Source organism: Anguilla rostrata, chromosome 8 (genome assembly GCF_018555375.3).
Source record: "Anguilla rostrata isolate EN2019 chromosome 8, ASM1855537v3, whole genome shotgun sequence".
NCBI lineage: Eukaryota > Metazoa > Chordata > Actinopteri > Anguilliformes > Anguillidae > Anguilla > Anguilla rostrata.
The window spans coordinates 51,788,072-51,802,991 of NC_057940.1; the positions used below are offsets into that span (position 1 = coordinate 51,788,072).

Here is a 14,920-nt window from a genome sequence, read left to right on the forward strand (position 1 = left end):
CACTTCACAGGTTTTTATATCGCTGATCACAGCATCAGTTCAGAACGTCACTGATTTAACTGCCAATTCTATTGGTGGAGGCGAAAATGAGGTAAGGGGTGATTGGTTGCTATTAAAAGGTACAGTGGAAAAACTTCTAAGTACTTGGAAAGCTAAAATAACGATAATGAATAAGACACATTTGACATATATTGAAAATGTAATGTGAAAGCAAAGTGTTGGTAGAGGATATTTTTACATATCTTCAAATACATTTGACCGAGTGGCTGCTTTGCCATTTCAAAATGCTAGTTGATCGAGCAAACATTTAAAAAGGCATTTGCAAATACTTGTTTGCATTTTATTAAACGTTTAGACAAAGGTGTACACACTCACGTTTAAAAATTCATTTGTGCTTTTAACTTTCTAGTTTTTCAAATGCAAATTACCCAAATTTGCACACATCATCAAGGGATATAGCAGATACAGAGTAAGAATCCAATAATACACTTTGGTTGCTTCATAAATAAGCAATAGCCACCTTTGTCCTCTAGATGGCCACCTCCATCCACAAGGACACATCCACAACTGGCACAAAATCAATATTCACCCCATTCAAACAAACAGGTACTCTTAAAAAATCCTTTACTGACAAAAGATTCTCTTTGCGGCAAACCTACCAAGTTTCCAAAAGTTATGTTACTGATCTGCATTTATTAGCACTGTAACATACCACAGTGACATGATTTGGTAACATAATTATTCGCACAAAAGTTATGTTACTAATCTGCATCAACATAGTAATGTGATTGGGTAACATTACTTTTTGCACAAAAGTTATGTTACCAATAGGCATCATTTACCACGGAATCACAATCCACAGAAGTCTATATAGATCTAGATCTCACGCCTCATTTCTTACTCTGAGATCTCAAATACTTCTTACCAACGCCTTACTTCTTACTCCCAGATCTGAAAAACTGTCGCTTTCCGATTTGGACAAAATTCCTTGCCACAGGCGCACACAAGTGGGAAAAGCTGTGTCTAATCAGAATGCATTGCTGTGTGCACCGGTGAATAGTCCCAGAAATGTTTTAAAATATCAGCCCAATCAAAAAGGCTTTATATATATATATATATATATATATATATATGTATATATACTGGAAATGAATCTGCGTCTGACATGCCCTGATAATATTAAAGGTCCAAGGAGTGTGAAACCAGAGTCTGGGGGGAGAAGCTTTACTGACTTGGTCTGGTAAGCAGCCAATTTTCACCTACTTTATTTCAACAACAGCTGTCGTAAACAAGGAGCCGATACGTTATTTGTCAATTGGACAATACATGGCAAGTTTTATTTGTTTGTGGACAAAGAAAGAGATCCCCCTGCCCCATGGATTTGTCCAGGGCTGTGCACGGGAAATATGACGCTTGATCTCAGAATAAACAGGACGACAGAGTGTTAAGTACACCGAAACGGGTCAAACACAACAGAACGTACCACCACTTCTCTTTACACAACGGTGGCGACCGAAACGGTTTCTGAAAACAGTGTCTTAAAACACACACGGTGAGGATGAAGCGATGTGACTAGCATCGCTGCTGTGAGGTAGCAGCGCGGAGACACAGTTAGTGTTCAAAAACAACGGGGGAGAGGTCGCGGGTTCAAACCCCAGGTAGGTAGTGGGACAAAGGCGCTCTTCCACTGGAGGAAGTGACTCAAGAGCAATATCTAATTCATCACTCGGACAGCGGGATCCATCTCTGTTTGAACAGCCCAGTCATGGCCACAGAAGATATGGATTATGCCATATTTCATGTTCGTCCAAAAAACGTGATACAAAAGGAAGATGGAAATGGGTCCATTGATCTACGCTACAGCGCAAATGCACTGTAAATCTCCACCCCCCAGTGCCTCAAATCCTGACAAAACTGCGGTCTTGTTTCATTTTAAACGCATTGATTTTCCTTGATTTACTTGAACAAAGTGTCCCGCAATAACATCTCGCAATTATTTCTTGGCAACCCAAATTTTAAAGTGCTTGCTCTAGAGGAAAAGAAAACATTTCGCTCAGAAAAAGGGCACAGCTGTTGAACATTTTTGGAGACACACCAGGTCTTTTTTTGTCAGCTCTACAACTCTCCTTTCCATTTTCAGCCTAGAACCTTCCAGAACCTTCTTGTCCAGCTCAGTGACTCTTTTCTCAAAAGTTCTGTCCCTGCCCCCCAACACCCTCCACAGCTCTGATTCCACAGGGCAGGGTTTCCCCCTTCCCCCCCCCCCGTCCTCCGCTGGCCCCCCCCCCACGGGAGCCTTCAGTGGGTCAGGCCGCCCGTGCCGTCCCTCTCTCCCGCCTCTTTCTCCCGCAGCGCTCCAGCCCGGCCCCTCTGCTGCTCGGGGGCCCGGTGCGGGCCCCTCCGCGCGGCCCCGCGCCCCGCCCCGTCGTACGGCCGCGCCCTCTGCTCCCGCCCCGCCGAGCCGCGGCTGAGGTCCAGCCCCGAGACGGCGGGGTCCGCCCCCAGCTTGGGCGCCGCCTCGCCCCCCGCCCGCAGGTCCGCGCTGGGCCGGGGGGGCGAGGCGGGGCCCGGGAAGGAGGAGGAGGAGGAGGAGGCGGCGGCCGCGTCCAGGCCGGGGCTTTTGGGGTGGGGGCCACCGGAACACGCGTTGGCGCTGGAGTACATGGAGGCCGGGGAGCTGACGTTGGAGTTCGGGCCCCCGGGCCCCCCCAGGCTGGTGTCGGAGCCGGGCCCCGCGCTGGACCCGGTGGTGGGGGTGCTGCAGGGGCTCAGGCCCACGGTGATGCTGAGCTTGGGGATGGCGCCGTGGACCGTCCGGTGGTGGAAGCGGATGCCCGAGTGGCTGGAGAAGGCCTTGCCGCAGTGGCCGCAGACGAAGGGCCGCTCCCCGGTGTGGATGCGCGTGTGGATCTTGAGCGCCCCCGACTGGGTGAAGCACTTGCCGCACTGCGGGCAGGGGTAGGGCTTCTCGCCCGTGTGGGTGCGCTCGTGCGCCCGCAGGCCCGCCAGGTTGGAGAAGCCGCGGGCGCAGTAGGCGCAGACGTAGGGCCGCTCGCCCGTGTGGATGCGCCGGTGCACGCGCAGCGCCCCCGACTGGCTGAAGCTCTTGCCGCAGTCGGCGCAGGAGTAGGGCCGGGCGCCCGTGTGCACGTTGAGGTGGATGCGCAGGTTGCCGTGCGAGTTGAAGGCGCGGCCGCACTCGGGGCAGAGGAAGCCGCGCGGCTCGGCGGCGTGGCGCTCGCGCTGGTGCTGCAGCAGCAGGGCGGGGCGGGCGAAGGCGGCGGCGCAGTGCATGCACAGGTGCTGCGAGGCGCCCTCCTGCAGCCCGTGGCTCTGCTGGTGGCGCAGCAGCTGGGCGCAGGTGGGGAAGCTGCGCTGGCAGGAGAAGCAGGGGAAGGGGCCCGGGGACTGCGCCGGGGCCGGGAGGCCCGAGTCCGCCGGCGGGGCCTGGGACTGGCACAGGAACTGGGCGCAGGTCTGGAAGCAGAGGCACGGCAGGGAGGGGGCCTGCTGGGGGCCGCCGTCCCGCGCGGGGTCCTGCCCCTGCCGCTTGGGGAGCTGCTGCCCCGGGTCGGGGACGTAGGGGCAGTCCGGGTCGTGGGCCGGCCCCTCCAGAGACATCCCCAAAGCCAGGCCCAGGCCCGGGTCCACGGACCCGGCGCCGGGGTCCTTGGGCAAGCAGTTCCGGTCGGGCTTGGGCGCTTTGGTTCGGGAGGAGGGCGTCTCTCTGGGCTTTAGGGACAGGAAAGAGGCAAAGGAGGGGGGCAGGGGGTAACCGGGGCAGCTACGGGCATGCTGCTGGTCTGCAGCCCAGGAGACAAGCCGGGGAAGCGGGAGCACGGTGGAGGAGAACGAGAAAAGGGATGTTAGTTTCAAACAGTACAGAGGAGGGAAACAAAGTACATACATGAGGAAGAACTGAACATGCGTACATAAATGTACATATAAATGTGTGTATACATAAAAATCTCATCTCATACACATATTGGAACAAGCACGGAGAGAGGGACAGCAGGACGATAGCGCAGCATGCTATCATTGCTCCCCCCGCTCCCCTCGCTCGTTCTGCTCCCCCTGCTCCTCCTGCTCTTCCCGGCCCTCCCACTGCTCTCCCTGGTCCCCCTGCTCCTCCTGGTCCTCCCACTGCTCTCCCTGGTCCACCCCCTGCTCACCCTGCTCCTCCTGGTCCACCTCCTGCTCTCCCTGCTCCCCCTGCTCCACCTCCTGCCTCCGCTCCCCTACTCCCTCCCCCTGGCCCTCCCCCTGCACCTCCTGCTCCCCCTGGCCCTCCCCCTGCTGACCGCAGCTGCAGCTCCGCGCCTCCTCCCTGCTGGGCTCCCTCTGGTCGGGGCGGGGCGGCAGGCTGTAGCCGGGCGGCGGCTTGCCGTGGAGGTGCCTGGCCGGCGCTTTCGGCCCCGCAGCCTTCTGCCCCGAAGCCTCCCTGGCGGCGCGGTGCGCCTCCTGCTGGGCGTAGTCCTTCACTGCCTGGCTGGCCATGAGCTCAGCAAACTGCTGCATCGCCTACCTGCCCCACCGCATCGGCGGCTAGGGGTCGACGGGGGGGGGACAGTGATAGTTGGAGGGAAGGAGCGGATGAGAAAGAACACGGCAACAAGAGAAAAGTAAGAAGAGCAGATTTGACAGAACTGGGAGTGTGTTTGTTTTTATAGAATGAGCAACTGGACCGTGGCAGTCTCGTGCAGCATTTCAGTCGAGCGAGCCTGAAAAGTGTGTGCGTGACATCACTGCCTGACGTGCGCTTGTGTCCAAGACAAACCAGTCGACAGTGTCTTAACGCTCGAAACTTATCCTGCAATGCTTTGTAGTCAAAGGTGTCTCGTTTTCGGAGCTAACAACAGAAGCCGTTGCAAAAACTATGATGTCGGTGGATAGCTAAGTGTGTATTTACATGTTTCTTAAAACATCTATCTAGCAACTGGGTAACGTTATAGAACTACATCTGACGCAGATATATGACATATGAAGTAACTATCAATGACCTTTTTTTGGGGACCGGTCGTATCAAACTATTAATAAAACCCACTGCAACTCAAAATGCTGATCTAAGCTTATCGATTGTCATCTATTCGCAGACAGGCTACTTACCCAGATTTTAAAACGTTTTATGTAGCTATTATGACCTCTGTCGTTTGTGGCACATATACGTTGTCCGTACTTACGATTACACGCAATCTATCTTTGTCCATTTGAAATGAACACACGTGCAGTTTCTTTCGCCGAGATACGGTATTCCTCTCATTTTGTTTCCCCGGAAAAAAAAAAAAAATCATTAAATATAAAAGCTGCGTGCACAAAGACTGAGGTATCGAGCAATTACAAATCGTCTATTTTTATAATCTTAGAAAAATCCCTCCCCCATCCTGCCACCATAATGTTTATTTTCATATTTTTTCTAGCTAGCTAGCGAATAAAAATGGAAAATGAAAAATGTTTTTGCATAACACGCTTAAAGCATATTGAAATAACTGTAGCGATTTAATCTTCATTCCCGCCCCTAAATTTTACCACGATAGTGTGACAATTTATTTCCGGGCCTCTTGTTGTCATGTGACTATCGAGGTCTCGCTGTCTGCGTCTCCATCCTGTAGCCCCAGAAAAGCGCTGTAATACGGACCTTCATACGCGCTGTTACGGCCGGCTCGAAGGGCCGCAACAAACAAGTCCAAATGCACCAAAAAAAAACAATCCAGAAAGTGATTTAAAAAGAAAACCCAGACATTTATTAGAACAAATGATAAACTAAAACGCAAACTACAACAAACGAAAATCCACAAAGTTTACCAAACAGAAAGATCCCAACAAAAACCATAAACCACATAGATTCTTCTTTTGGGACTGTGTGTGGTCTTTTTCAGCCTCACACTACCGGGCTTATATTGGGCCACAGGCAGGTGGGGGCAATTAAGTAAGTAGGTAATTACCTCCACCTGTACTACCCAGGCAAGCAGAGGCAGGGGACGTAACATACGCACAGAAACAAGTACATTATTCACATAAACTAGTAAATTATTCACGAATTTCGGCAGTGCGGAACGCTCAAGTGACCCTGCACCTTTTATTTCATTAAAAAAATATATTACCATTAATAACTGGTTCTACTAACGCGCTAACGAATTTGCATGTTGATAACTTAAGTCATAAATCATGGGGAGGTAACACCGCTTAACTGAATTAGGATTATATTTTAAGATGTGTGATACATTCTAAATGCATCCTTACAGATTTTATGAAATTGTCATGCATTTTTACGGTGTAGGTTTTTAAAAATATGTACAGCATGCTGACATATTACAAACAGGAGTGTAATGCTTTTTTTAACTCGCATGAGGAGAATTACAGTGTATGCTGTAATGACAATACATGCAAATGATGATTTTTTTTTAAATGTATACAAACATACATTTTTGTGGTCTTAGTATGTGCTTGCTGGTATGAGCTGCACATGGTATGCAGGACCAGGAACTGCTGAAGTTAACTTGAAGCTGTGAGAGGACCACAAACTGTGGCAATGGACTTTCTGTACCGTGATACAGTTCAGTGCTAATATCGCAGAACACCAACAGAATCTGGGTTGGTGACTGGTCTACAGAATCGGTGATACGATAACCAGAGCGGCTGCGATCGATTTGGTCCGTCCCGCAACCGATGCTCGTTCCGTGAGGTTCCACTTCGCTAGCCAGCCCATGAATCAAACGTGGGTTAGGGCTGCAGACACCATCCTTAGCAATGCGGTGTTCATTACAGTTAAATTACACACGGTGGCATATAACATCTGAAACAAAAATAGATTTTTTTGTAAACAAATGATTTATTCTGTGGCAGTCCGTTAATCGCACACGGATGTTGGTAGTGTCCAACAACACACACACACACACACACACACAGTCAAGTGCGTACCAGCAGAAATAACAAAAACAAAAATAAAAGAAAAAAATAAGAACACTTAGTTAATATTTTTGACATCTTTTTTTTAACCCGTTGTCCCAAAGAACACTGAAGACGGACAGCAATGAGAGCGTGGCTTCACAAACACCGTAACCACTGGGGCAACAATACTCTGTCGACACAAGCAGCCTTGTGTTCAAAGACAATTCTCCGTTCAAATCAGTGCGTCCCCAGTAGACCTGTCCATTTTGACACCGAAGACGCCTCAATCGCCCATTACTAACAAATGGTGACTATTATTTCCATGCATCTGTGTGATAAACTCTCCAACAAAACACTATGAAAGGTGGGCGGGGTCAGGCAGCACACACCTCAGTCCAGAAAAATACTGTTAGTTTAGTTTCCATAGAAACCTGCCTCCAAGGGGAGACAGATATACAAAAGAAAAACAATAAGTAGTCAAGAGGATCTTCTAGAGATATCCTGTGGATTGTATTGTTACAAAGTGACCCATGAGAGATAAATAAATAGCCATTTTGACCACACCCAATGTTACCGTAATCGGACAAAACGTTAGACGGTTACCTACTTTAGATCCATTAGAAATTCCCCCAAAATACAACTTTGTGCGAGTTATCAAGTGTCTATAGGACACTCCCACATGAGCATGACAAAATAAAACTCATCAACCAATAAAAACAGATTTTTAAAAAAGCACTGACCAATCTGTGATCCACTGGCTGAAGCGAGAACAAAATTTATTCGACACAAAATAGCACCTTCTCAGAAACAATGGAATCTCTATTTTAAAGTCTGTCCCAATGTTTTCAACTTTTGGAGAACTTCTGAATGGCTTCACTGATAGGTTTTTATAAATACTTAAAAACTAAAAAAAAAAAAAAAAAACTAAAATTAAAATTTTAAAACTCACATGGGCCTTTTTCTGTTTTAAAACTGCACAAGAACGAAATATTCCACATACAGGTAGCAGCAGACTTATCCCTCCAAACCTCAACATCAAGTCTACTCCTACTAATAGCACAAAAACACACAAACATATTACACGTTGAAAAATGTTTTTTCTTCTTTTTTTTAATCTGGGGTATTAAAAACACACAAAAAAAACATTACGGGTTTAGTTTTTTTTTTTTCACAGGAATATAAATTTGTAAAAATTTACGGAATCCATTTCCTAATTATCAGTCAAATTTAAAAAACAGAACACACTCGCTTCCAGGTTTTTTTTTTTATCACGCCATATGGAAGAATGGTGTGCGCACCTGCAAATGTGGATGTTACCATGGTGATTTCCACAGGTCTTCGCACCTGTGACTGCGCCTAAAATTTAAAAAAAGACAGGAAATGCCCCCATTTTCAGCTCGCGCAAAAGCCCACCGCTAACACAAGGTAGAGGGCACCGCGCACGTCCGCTGCACGCAGAAACTCTCCCTGAGTCAAATTTGGTTTGAGAGAAAACATTCTAGTAATGTTGACACCAAGTTGGGGCACAGGCGCTAATTTACAACGAATGGAGAACAAACAGGATTTAAAGTGCCTCCGAATTTTAATAAAGGCTCGATCACGGAGGCGTCGAAAGTGTCCCGGAATGAGAGCAGCCCACTTTCCCCACTGAAGAAATAAATTAGGTGCATTCTGCTCTCCTCAGAGCCAAAAATCATTTGTTGCATTTTTAATAACTCCCAGGACATACATATAAACGTATTACCGTATGAAAACCCATCCGTGGGCAGTGAAATACCGAGACTGAAGATGAAAGATCAAAAACCCCCAATTCCACTTCAGAAAATCCCAGCGTCATAAAAACGTCGCTTTCAATAGATCAATTCTTCGCAACCAGCCACAGCATCTCGTTCAGGTTAAATTCTGACACATAAAACCTCCCCCAATAGCCACAGATCAGCCTTATTTTCACATTCTAAAAGCAACAACTCAAACACTTAAAAATCCCAGCTGCCTCATTTGTATTCAAATACAGATAGATATATATATATATATCTATTTTATTATTATTATTATTTTTTTTAATTTTTTTTTTTTAATTCTAGCCCGATTTTTCTTTCGTTTTAGAAACCGGTGCTCGTTCATAAGCCAGCCCCCTTGGTTAATTCAAAGGCCCATCCTTGATGGTCTTTACCCCCCTCTCTCCGAATTATCTGCAGGCCTCGTGGGCGGGCTCCGGGGGGCTGGCGTGGGTGTGCTGGTGCGCCCTCAGACTGTTCTCCCGGCCGAAGCTCTTCCCGCAGGCGGGACAGGCGTGGCGGCCGGCGCCGTGGGCGCGGGCGGCGTGGGCCTCCAGCTGCCCCGGCCTGGAGAAGCTCTCCTCGCAGTCGGGACAGGGGTGGGGCCTCCGCCCGTGCTCCTCCCTCCTGTGGGCTCGGAGCTGGGACGCAGCGGGGAAGCCGGCCTCGCACTCGGGGCAGGCGTGGGGGCGGGGCTGGGGCGCGGGCTCCGCCTCCGCCTCCGCCTGGTCCTGCAGGAGTGGGGCCATCTGGGCCGATTTGGGAGGGCGCCCCCTCCGGCCCTTCGCCGCCCCCCCGGCGCCCCCCTCCGCCTGGCCGCCGCCGCCGCCGCCCCCCAGGCTCTCGCCCTCCCCACCCCCCTCCGCAGGCTCCGCCTCCCTGGGCGGGCGCCCCCGTCTCTTGGGCGCGGCCCCGCCGTTGCAGTGCAGGTCCCCGGCGTGGTTCTCCTGGTGCTGCAGGAGCTCCGCCTCCTCCTCGAACCCGCGGCCGCACTTGCCGCAGCGGTGGGTCTTGCCTTCGTCGTCGGCGGCGTGGTTTTGGCCCCGCTCGGGGTGGCAGGCGACGCGGTGCGTGCGCAGCAGGTGGGGGCCCCGGAAGGACTTCCCGCAGTCCCGGCACGCGAACGGCTTCTCCGGGCAGACGTGCCGTCGGTGAGAGGTCACCTGGAGGACAGCGAGCGAGAGAGAGATGAACACAGGGGAAGAGGGAGGAGCTTCAGGGTCCCGACAGGTAAAACGGGTCTCTCTGTGTGCGTTACTGCAAGTGGGTGGCACACAGGACGAGAGCACGGCTAGCTAAGGTAGCTAAGCTAGCGTTCCCTCTGTTCTGTAAAAAAAAAAAAAGCCTGCCTGCCTGCCACAGGGGCCTGGCTGCACATGGAGGGTGTTTTCAGAGTTAATAAACTGCCATTTCTGAACTTGAACCAGAACTAACGTAACGTGTCCGGTCTGCACTTTTTCCCTACAGGTAAGGTTTTATGTCTGTAGGTCCCCTTTAACGGGAAGGGCACAAAACAAGTACGCTGTCCCCAAAACCACGATAGCCACTTCCTCCAAACATGAATTCAGTGATTGTCTAAATCAGAATTACTCCAGGGCCCATATACCCTCAAATCCCTTCCATCCTCACTTCAGAGAACACACTCTTAGTAGGCAGAGAGCTGCAGAGAGGCCTCTCTCTTGTCTCTCCCTGAAATCACCACACCTGCCTCAACCCTCTCTCACCTCCGAGAACGTGCGGAAGCTCTCCTGGCAGTGCGGGCACTTGAAGGGCTTGTCCTCCTTGCTGTGGGCGCCCTGGTGCTCGGTCAGCTCCACCGAGGAGAGGAAGGTGCGGTCGCAAACGTAGCAGGTGAAGAGCGTGTCGCTCTGCTAAACAAAAACAACAGAGCCATCAGAGGAGGACATCCTCGGGTCTCATACACCACGGCAGAGATCAGGAGAGAAATAAAGAACATAAATCAAGACTCTGCTGTACCTGTACCAGCAGCTCCGGAGTCAGGCATCTTGCATTTTTTTAACAGCGCATTTCTTTACAGTCTCCTTTTTTAAATATCGCCATTTTTAAACAATGTCACAGCCTACAATCTGTTTCACAGTGCTATAGCCTGCATTCTGTTTAGCCGTGCCATAGCCTGCATTTGGTTTAGCAGTGCCATAGCCTGCATTTTGTTTAGCAGTGCCATAGCCTGCATTCTGTTTAGCAGTGCCATAGCCTGCATTTGGTTTAGCCGTGCCATAGCCTGCATTTGGTTTAGCAGTGCCATAGCCTGCATTTTGTTTAGCAGTGCCATAGCCTGCATTTGGTTTAGCAGTGCTGTAGCCTACATTTAGCTTAGCCGTGCTGTACCTGCTGCAGCTGCTGCTTGTACTCCTCGCGGTGGCTCTTCCTCATGTGCCTCTCCTTGGCTTTGGAGTTGCAGAAGGTGATGAAGCACTGGAAACACTGCAGGCTGTCATGCTGGTCTGGGAGACGCAGTCAACGGGTGAAAAATGAGGGGTGGGGGGGGAAGGGGGAAAAAAATGCCGTTAAAGCAAGACTGGCCACAGGTAACAAAATGGAGTATCTCAGTCACTCCAATAATTATACGCAACAAATGAAAGAAAGAAAACATATACAGCACGGTAATGAGGGTTTAAACATGTTCAGCAATCAATTCCAACACTGCTTCATGATATTCAGAGCAATGCTTTTTGATATTCACCTGGACCTGAATGCATTCTTGCAACACGGTCTTCATTGGGTTGTTGTTGTTAACAGTGCCGTCAAAATGCATTTGAACGGCCCATAAAACAACGAAACCAAAACAGGTTCCTTAGCTGTCGAAGTAAAATTACAGAGGAACAATTTTCTTTGTTGACTTTTAAATACAAGTTTAGACCTTAATGCTGGGCTGCCAAACCCTGTTCCTGGAGATCTACTGTCCTGTAAGTTTGAACTCCAACACTAACAAGGCACTAACCTCACTTAAAAGCTACAGATCTCCTTGAGCTGCTACTTAGTAGAATCAGGTGTACCAAATTAAGGTTGAAATGAAAACCTACAGGACAGTAGATCTCCAGCACAGGATTGGGCAGCCCAGCATTAATTAATTAAGTGGCATACTATGCTTTGACCAGGTATACCAGCATTCCCACGTGTGCAGTGTGAAAATATTTGCAAACCTTTTTCAATAGGTTTCTTGAATTGAAGGCCTCTTAAAAATAATTTTCATGGTAATCCTTCAATATCACCAAGGATTGGAGCTGCTCAGTGGCCAACAATAGAGGATTGTGGTTGTACTGGGCAGCTCCCAGGTGTGAATGTGTATGAGTGTGAAGCAGGGCGTTCCTGCAAAAGAGCATCCCTGGGTAAATAAAGGTTAAAAAATAAAAAAAATCTGGCACAGTTTAAAATGTATTATACATGCAAGACTACTAAATATCTGTGTGTGAGAGCACATCACAATCTAGGACTAATTCATACAATCTCTCAGAAAGAGAGGAAGGACCAGTTTAAAAATAAGCATTATAATACACATCCTAACATTATATAACAATGCACAGGGCTACTCACAGGTCTGTATAAGCGATGGTGCAGTGGCTTCCTCCTCGACGAAAGCCTTATGGGAATCTTCGGTGCTGTCGGAGGCCAGGTCCATGGGGGTCTCAATCCCCGCCCCTACCACCACCTGCTTCACCTCCATCATGTCCAGCTCCATTGCCATTGCGAGTGTGCCGTTAAGCATGCACAAACGCTCGGACAGCACTTCAGTGCCAGAGAAACTGAGGAAACTTGTCTTGCATGGATGTAATCCTGGGTTTGTCCTGCACAGAAAAATCCAAGATCACTGCCTTGATCATTTTCCGTGTTCCCTTGACAAAAATGTGGCCGATGTTGGCAATAAAAAATAAAGCCTTGTTCAAAAGCGCTGTTCACAGTTATTTGCTATCATTTGAACGCGCAACGGCGGTACTTACTCGAGAGGAGCGCTGTAGCGTAGACTAATCAGCACCAACGCACCTCGGTGAGGACGCAGAAAAACGCTACTGTGCAGCTGTACAGCTCCTTGATGCTATCTACAATAAGGCACGAGCACACTTCCGGTTTTAGGCTGTTGATGTTCTCATCCTGAGCGGTAGGTTGCGGTAGTTTTTCACAACACCTGTTTGTATTTGCGAAATTTTTCTACAAAACTGAAAGCCAGTTCTTGCCTCGCTGTTTCAGAAATTAGAATTCTGACTACACCTGTCGCCTCACATTACATTTGAAATTTAAATATTCTGAGCAGTGTTCCACTTGAAGTCTACTACTGCTACAGCCAATGAAAATCAATGTTATCAGATTTTTTCCCCCAAACTTCATCAATATAAAGAATTAATGTTTTATTTATGTTACTTTTATAATGAACAATTTTTTAAAAATATTCTGAATTATTTACACACTCTTGTTTCAGGTGGAGGAGCAAACTGGCACAACTTGTGCTATTAATTCTTATTACACATATATAAATATGTTATGGTGCTGCAGTACTATAAAACAGGAATGGTACATTGTTAAATTACGTACTTGGAACAAGCATTGCTAAACTAAGAAAACAATGCAATTCCCCATGTGGGAATTCAAAACTTTATTACAAAAATACAAATAATAAATAAGGGCGTGGTGAATTTGATTCCTCCTGCACGATTTTGGTTGAGCACATGTGCCTGATTTTGAGCCAGGAAAAAACGCTGGTAATCTAACCTAACGTGTCTGACAGTGTATCCAATTTGCAAAGCAACGTAGTTCAGATTTTAAAAGTACAGCCGCCCGGTATAGCTGGTATAACCTCGTTAAAACATTTCATGCTAAACGTAACCAATAAATGTGCCAATGTTAACTCAAACCAGAGGCACTAGTGTACCTTGTACATCACAGCATTCCAGAATACCGCGCCAGTCGACTTAGCACCAGCTCCAAACTCAATGTAGGCCTAGCGATTCTTTTTAGCCAGCTAGCCATCTGTATATGCTGTCACTGACAGCCGCAAGCGTGTCGACCGCTACCTAAATTAGCATGAAATCCCCCGTAAGTGCAATGCTGTTTTAAACGATAGCTACAAGTTACTCGATGTAAATGCAAACGTACTTAAAAATTGTAGTGCAGTAAGCACGGTTACAAGTTTGCACTGAAACTTCAGCTGCTGTAGTTAGCTTGCAGCTTGCTGCTAGACATAGGTTTGACAAAAGGAAACAAGTATCTGGCTAACGTTAAATGGTAAAACGGCGCATTTTGACAAAAATAGAAAATGACTGAACGAACACATTTGCCAGGTTATTGTGCTGTTGTATATCGTGTTTGGATCACCACTTTTCGATAAGAATGTAAGTTGCCGTAATTTAATTACATGAAGGCATGGAAATACGGGAAGAATAACGCAGCTTACCTTCCAGCGGCATCCGACGCAGTGAAGTTCTTGCCACCCACGTCACGTGACAAGGATGAAATTCTCTGCCTCTGATGTACAGCGTACTATTGGTCTGCACTAGACTTAAAAAGTAGCTTTAAACATAGTAATAAGTAATCCGCTGGTTATAAATTGTGTCTTTTGGATAGGTTATTTTCCCTCAGATTTGAACTCACCAATTCACTGCTTATCGTCAACCAGGTGTAAGAAGGTATGGGTACCTTCTGTGAAACAGTAACTTACACCAGCAGGCGTACACCATATCCCAGTTCCATGAAGTAGTCAAGCAAGAAGTATGACCATACATAGTGGGGTTGGGGAATATCACATATTCATTTTGCTTTAGTAATGCAACTTAAGCTTGGTCCAGAGATCATGTTGTTTCTGAAAGACCTTTCACAATATATTTGTTAATAGCATCCACATTTAAGGACCTCTGTTTTACCCTACTAAAAACAAAACTGATTTGCAATTCCTCCATTTAATCGCAATTTTTCATTATCCATCCTAATTAAGTTACATATTTACCAATCACAGTTGGCACCAACTTTTAATTACCCTGTCTGGCACTGAATTACCTCACAAAATGTGACATTTTCCGTATGCAAAGGGGTTTGGGCTCCGAATGTGCTCAAATGTTTGTTTTTTAAAAATGGGCTTTCATTATTTGGCTGAAAGAGTCCGATTTCTGCACACCCTCTGGACTTGTGAAATGAGTCTGTGGAAGCTCTTGTTTTAATCGCATGTCGATCTACACATCTGTGCTGGGACTGTGCCAGCTATGTCGATGCTCACATTCTGCACGTCAAAAGGAAACCAAAGTAGT

General features: G+C 47.8%; 2 protein-coding genes across 6 annotated transcripts; both read right to left on the reverse strand.

The window, feature by feature from the left end:
- Positions 1–2,286: 2,286 nt before the first annotated feature.
- On the reverse strand, positions 2,287–7,882 carry LOC135261928 (zinc finger protein 497-like). Of its 3 annotated transcripts, none has more exons than XM_064348633.1 (3): positions 5,636–7,882; positions 4,302–4,545; positions 2,287–3,803 (listed from the first exon to the last, which is right to left on the reverse strand). In XM_064348633.1, the coding sequence occupies exons 2-3, from the start codon at positions 4,516–4,518 to the stop codon at positions 2,299–2,301; spliced, it is 1,722 nt and encodes a 573-aa protein (XP_064204703.1). In that variant the 5' UTR covers positions 4,519–4,545; positions 5,636–7,882; the 3' UTR covers positions 2,287–2,298. The 3 variants fall into 3 exon arrangements, with proteins under 3 accessions (XP_064204703.1, XP_064204701.1, XP_064204700.1); XM_064348631.1 differs by lacking the exon at positions 5,636–7,882 and adding an exon at positions 5,181–5,628; XM_064348630.1 differs by lacking the exon at positions 5,636–7,882 and adding an exon at positions 5,107–5,628.
- Positions 7,883–8,040: 158 nt separating this feature from the next.
- LOC135261935 (zinc finger protein 497-like) lies at positions 8,041–14,205 on the reverse strand. Of its 3 annotated transcripts, none has more exons than XM_064348644.1 (5): positions 14,074–14,205; positions 12,222–12,472; positions 11,016–11,131; positions 10,391–10,537; positions 8,041–9,829 (listed from the first exon to the last, which is right to left on the reverse strand). In XM_064348644.1, exons 2-5 carry the CDS (start codon positions 12,391–12,393, stop codon positions 9,077–9,079), a joined length of 1,188 nt encoding a protein of 395 aa, XP_064204714.1. In that variant the 5' UTR covers positions 12,394–12,472; positions 14,074–14,205; the 3' UTR covers positions 8,041–9,076. The 3 variants fall into 3 exon arrangements, with proteins under 3 accessions (XP_064204714.1, XP_064204715.1, XP_064204713.1); XM_064348645.1 differs by lacking the exon at positions 14,074–14,205 and adding an exon at positions 12,626–14,046 and having other exon boundaries at positions 10,391–10,534; XM_064348643.1 differs by lacking the exon at positions 14,074–14,205 and adding an exon at positions 12,626–14,046.
- Between the last annotated feature and the right edge of the window lie 715 nt (positions 14,206–14,920).